Consider the following 5,953-nt stretch of genomic DNA (forward strand, 5'->3'; position numbering starts at 1 on the left):
AGGCCCCCAATCGCGCCCGCTGTGCCCGCTTCCCGCCTCCTCTCCCGCCGCTCGCGGTCCTGCTCTGGCCACAGAGTCCGATGGCGGCGGCGGCGCTGAGGGATCCGCCTCAGGTAAACGCTGGTCCCCTGGGCCCTTACCATTCTCATCCCACCAGACGCTAAAGCCCGAAGTGCGTGGCGCCTGCTCACGTGCCTGAAGCCCGGCCCTGGGGTCCAGGCAGCTGGGGCGGTCGTGGGTGGGGCCCTGTGTCTGACAGTGTGATGGAGCATGGCAGGGTGACAGGCGGAGGAACCTGCCTGCGCAAAGGCTTAGAGGTCGGATATAGGCGAGAAGGTCCAGGAAAAGCGGCGTGGATCTGGTGTCTGCAGGGAACAGAATGTGGTGAAGTGGAGTCGCTCAGTCGTGTCCGACTCTGCGAACCCATGGACTGCAGCCTAAGAGGCTCCTCTGTCCGTGGGATTTTCCAGGCGAGAATACTGGAGTGGGTTGCCATTTCCTTCTCCAGGGGATCTTCCCGACCCAGGGATCGAACCCAGGTCTCCCACGTTGTAGGCAGACGCTTTACCATCTGAGCCACCGGGGTGGTTGAGTGGTCTTGATCTAGGGTGGGTCTACCTGCCGTGGACTGAAGCGGGGTGACTGGGTGGGTAGGCTTCAGTTCCTGGCCAGGGATTGAGGCAGGTTGGTCGTGGTGTGAACACGGAATCCTAGTCACTAGACCAGTGGTCAGTGACAAGGCCCTGGCCCTTCAGTTTTGCAGGGAAAAAAAATTCCCACAAAGAGGGGAAGCCGTGAAACAGAGTATTTATTAGGAGGAGAAAATAGTACAGTACCTTTTGGATAGACCCACCAGCGGACTCAGGGAGAGTTGTGCTCTGGTGGTTTGAGTCGCTTTTGTGGGGCATTTATTTCTTGTTTCCTTTGGCCAGTCATCTTGCTTTGCTTGGTTTTGAGTCGGTATTTGGTTTATCTCAGGATTTTCCTGCGTGTAAGCGCATCTTTTAGCCAAGATGAATTCCAGTGAAAAGGCTAATTGGGTAGTTGACATCACCTACTTTGAGGTGACGCCCCTTCCCTTTCCAAAAAGGCTTTCTGTGCTGACTTCCAAGAAACCTTTCTGTTCATGTGTAGTGGGGAGGTCTCCTTAACTTCAGGAATGGAAAATACGTGGTTTCTTATGTTTTATGTGGGCAGGGCCCAGCCTCCATCATCCTGCCCCAGACCTACTCAAATGTGAGTTTCATTTGTGGTGTCTAGAACAGACACCACGTGAACCAGGATTCCAAAGAAGGTTGAAGGAGAGAAGGGTTTTGGCTGCTGAGGGGACAGGGAGTCCAACACAAAAGGGGAAGTGAGTCATGGGCATCTGTAATCACATGTGCTTCTGGGTGGCTCAAATTGAAGCAGGAAATCAATAAAGGTATAAAAAGGGCCTTCAAAGCAATTTTCCACAAGTGCAGTTGTGGGAGTGCAGCTGTGGAGTAAAGGTGTGAGAGGGGTACAGTCTACAGAATCATGGGTACGTGGAGAGGAAGTGCTGGCTCATGGCCCCAGCGTCCTGTTACTGGGACTGAAGGGTGAAGCCTGAGCCCAGGTTTGGTTGTGTATGTGAGTCACAACCTAGAGACTCCAGGGGAGTTGATTGACAGAATGGATGGGACCCCACAGGCCAGGACGAAAGCTTGGATGACGTGTCTATGCAGTCCATCCCAACGTTGGTGAGGACTCAACACAGTGAATAAAGGACCCTGAGGGGTAAGGTGGGCACCAGTGACACCTAGGTCTGGAATTCCTGTTCGGTGGAGAGCTTTGGAAGAGGATGAGGGTGGGATAGATGTGTGATGAGGCGGATTATGCGATCCTAGAATGTTCATAGTTTACTCTGTCTCTCATAGAAGTGCAGTGTGACCTTTGAGGATGTGGCTGTGTACTTCTCCTGGGAGGAATGGAGACTCCTTGCTGAGGCCCAGAGAAGCGTGTACCTCGATGTGATGCTGGAGAACTATGCACTTATAGCCTCACTGGGTAAGACTCTCATAGCCTTCCCAGTGACCTGGACTAGGCTCTGTCCCATCTCACCCCCCTTTCCTCAGGGGGTGCTCTGTTCTTCTACACGTGGACAGTGAGCACGGCTTGTTTCCCAAGCTTTCTGAGTTGCTGTGATAGCTAGCTAGGACTCGGTTGTTTGCACTGCCCTCTTCTTTCCCCTGCAATACCAACCCGAGTACCTGTTGTCAGAATGCTGTTAGGAAAAAGATTCCAAGTCAGCAGTATTACAGTAAACTTAATGGATTCTACCTTACTCCCCTCTCTCTATCCGGGTCAGTGTGTCTAGATCCTTGTCAACTCTGTCCCTTCTTTTATGCTGAGTTGTGCAGCTTGTGGGATCTTAGTTTACTGACCAGGGACTAAATCAGGGCCCTGGCAGTGAAAGCTTGGAGTCCTGGTCACTGGACTGCTAGGGAACTCACTTGATCCCTTCTTTTTAGCTAACATTTCTTTGTGCCTGCTTGTGCTGAACCATGAGCTACTTCTCAGTGTCCTCCAAGGTTGGTAGTGTTTAGATTTGCTTTCTCTTTTTTCCCCAGCCTTGTCCAGATATAAAATTGTATATCTTGATGTGGTAAAGTTTTGACTTGATGTATGAATACAGTATGAAATAATTGTCACAGTGAAATTAGTTAAACATCTGTCACCTCATTAAGTTACATTATTGTTGTTACTGTTGTTATACAACATCATTTTTTGTTAATATTTATTTAGGCTGTTCCAGGTCTTAGTTGTGGCACTCAGGATCTTTGATCTTCGTTGCAGCATGCAGGCTCTTTCTCTGTGTCATTTGTGATCTAATTCCCTGACCAGGGATTGAACCCAGGCCTCCTGCTTTGGGATGGCAGAGTCTTAGCCACTGAACCACCACGGAAGTCCCAGCATCATTGTTAACTATAGTCACCATGCTTTATATTACATCCTCAGAACTTATTAATCTTATAACTGAACATTTGTACCTTTTGACTAAAATCTCCCTATTTTCCATATTCCCCAGCTCCTACCATTTTACTCTGTTTCTATGATTTTCCCTTATTTAGTTTTTAAAAATTACAGCCATAGTGGACAAAGATTGTTTCCTTTAAATCTGTGCCCTCACCAATCTCTGCTCTTTTTTTCCTTTTCTTTTTTTTCCCCTGCTCTTTTTTGACAGTAGCCATCTTATCAGGTAGATTTCCCTAAAGTTTAGATGGTAAAGAATCTCCCTGCAGTGCAGTTTGATCCCTGGGTTGGGAAGATCCTCTGGAGAAGGGAATGGCAATCCACTCCAGTATTCTTGCCTGGAGAATCCCATGGACAGAGGAGCCTGGAGGGCTACAATCCATAGGATCACAAAGAGCCGGACACAACTGAGCAGCTACTACTGCATCTTACCAGATGTGAGGTATTATCTCATTGTGGTTTTGATTTGCATTTTCCTGATGGTTAGTGATGGCACCCCACTCCAGTACTCTTGCCTGGAGAATCCCATGGACGGAGGAGCCTGGTGGGCTGCAGTCCATGGGGTCGCTAAGAGTCAGACGTGACTGAGCGACTTCACTTTCACTTTTCACTTTCATGCACTGGGGAAGGAAATGGCAACCCACTCCAGTGTTCTTGCCTGGAGAATCCCAGGGACAGCGGAGCCTGGTGGGCTGCCATCTCTGGGGTCGCACAGAGTCGGACATGACTGAAGCGACTTAGCAGCAGCAGATGGTTAGTGAGATAGTTAGTGAGGAGGAATATTTTTTCATGTACCTTTTAGCCATTTGTAGATCTTCTTTGATAAAATGTCAGTTCAAGTCCTTTGCTCGCTTAAAAGATTTTTTTTTTAATCTTATTTATTTTTAACTCGTGGGTGTGCTTAGTCACTCAGTTGTGTCTGACTCTTTGAGACCCCATGGACTGTAGCATGCCAGGCTCCTCTATGCGTGGGATTCTCCAGGCAAGAATACTGGAGTGGGTTGCCATGTCCTTCTCCAGGGAGTGTTCCCAACTCAAGGATCAAAACCAGGTCTCCTGCATTGCAGGCAGGTTCTTTACCGTTTGAGCTACCAGGGAAGCCTACTTTTAGCTTAATTTTAATTAACTTATTTATTTTTGGCTGCACTTGTTCTGTGTTGCTGCATGCAGGCAAGTGGAGGCTACTCTCTAGTTGCAGTGCGCAGGTTCTCAGTAGTGGCTTCTATTCTTTTGGCTCATGGGCTCTAGAGCACAGTCTTATTAGTTGCCAGCTCATGGGCCTAGTTGCCTCAAGGCTTGTGGAATCTTCCTGGACCAAGGATTGAACCCATATCTCCTATAATTGGTAGGTGGATTCTTAACCACTGGACCACCAGGGAAGTTCCTTTTCTCACTTTTTAAACAGATTGTTCTTTTCCTGTTGAATTGTAGAGAACCTTATATATTGAATACTTCAGATATTAAAATATAAATTTCACCAATGAAATCTATCTGATCATGGCCTATTTTTGTTGTTGAAGATTACTGATTCAATTTCCTTATTGGTATTGGTCTATTAAATTTTTCTATTTATGATTAAGAATTGATAGGTTGTATGTTTCCAGGAATATATCTGTTTCTTCTAGGTACAGCTGTGTGTAACAGCTCCTAGTAATCTTTTATGATTCTTTGGTCCTGTTTTATTTCTCTGTTAATTTATATGAGATAAAGTCTAGACAAAGGTTTGTCAATTTTATTTATCTTTTTATTTAGTTATTTATTTTTGGCTCTGCTGGGTCTTTGTTGCTGCGCGGGCTTTTCTCTAGCAGTGGAGAGTAAGGACTACACTCTAGTTGCGGTGCTTGGCTTCTCATTGTGGCGGCTTATCTTGTGGAGCACAGGCTCTAGGGCACAAGGTCATTAGTAGGTGTAGCACGTGGGCTTAGCTGTTCCATGGCATGTGGGATCTACTGGGTCAGAGATTGAAACCATGTCTCCTGCATTGACAGGTAAATTCTTTACCACTAAGCCACTAGGGAAGCGCCTATCTTTGAACAAACCAGCTCTTAGTATTGTTAATCTTTTTTATCATCTTTGTAGTTTCTATTTCATTTATTTCTGCTCTGATCTCTCTTTTTTTTTTGATTTGGCCATGCTGTGCAGCATGTGGGAACCTTAGTCTTAATTCCCCTTCCAGGGAAGGAACCTGCACACCCTGCACTGGAAGCATGAACTCCTAACCATCGCATCTCTAAGGAATTCCGCTTTGCTATCTTCGTTTCCTTTGTTTTGATAACTTTGATCTTAGTTTTCTTTTTCTAGTTCCTGGAGGTGTAAAATTTGGTTATTTATTTGAGATCTGTCTTTTTTCTTAATGGTGGCATTTATTGCTCTAATCTTTTCTCTTAAAACTGCCTTTGCACATTTCATATGTTTTGTTTCTATTTTTGTTTTTCTCAAGGTATGTTTCATTTTCCTTTTGATTTTTCCTTTTACTGATTAATTGGCCAAGAGCATATTGTTTAATGTTCGCATGTCTGAATTTTGAAGCTTTCCTCCTATTGCCGGTTTCTAGTGTTATCCATTGTGTTAGGAAAAGTTACTTCATATGGTTTCAGTCTTCTGAAATTTGTTAAGACTTGTTTGACATAATATATAATCTATCCTAGAGAATATTCTATATGCACTTGAGAAGAGAATGTATTCTGCTATAATAGGATGGAATGTTCTATGCACATCTGTTACATCCATTTGGACTGAAGTATTCAATTCAAATAACTTTCTATCTGGATATCCACCTATGTTAAAAGGGGGATATTGCAGTTCCCTATAAATATCTTGGAAGGAAAGTTATGACCAACCTAGATAGCATATGCAAAAGCAGAGACATTACTTTGCCAACAAAGGTCCGTCTAGTCAAGGTTGTGGTTTTTCCAGTGGTTGTGTATGGATGTGAGAGTTGGACTGTGAAGAAGGCCTG

The 5,953-nt window shown here is 45.4% G+C and overlaps 1 protein-coding gene across 1 annotated transcript in view; it reads left to right on the forward strand.

Moving 5' to 3' along the window:
* Window positions 1-5,953, forward strand: part of LOC105001407 (putative uncharacterized zinc finger protein 814) — an 18,316-nt gene that overhangs the window by 257 nt on the left and 12,106 nt on the right. The window contains exons 2-3 of the mRNA XM_010857658.1: window positions 3-113; window positions 1,899-2,028. Of these exons, the coding sequence (XP_010855960.1) occupies window positions 81-113; window positions 1,899-2,028 (163 nt within the window). The 5' untranslated portion in view covers window positions 3-80. The remainder of the gene's footprint in view (window positions 1-2; window positions 114-1,898; window positions 2,029-5,953) is intronic.

This window comes from Bison bison, unplaced genomic scaffold (genome assembly GCF_000754665.1).
Source record: "Bison bison bison isolate TAMUID 2011002044 unplaced genomic scaffold, Bison_UMD1.0 scf7180017864383, whole genome shotgun sequence".
Taxonomy (NCBI): Eukaryota; Metazoa; Chordata; class Mammalia; order Artiodactyla; family Bovidae; genus Bison; species Bison bison.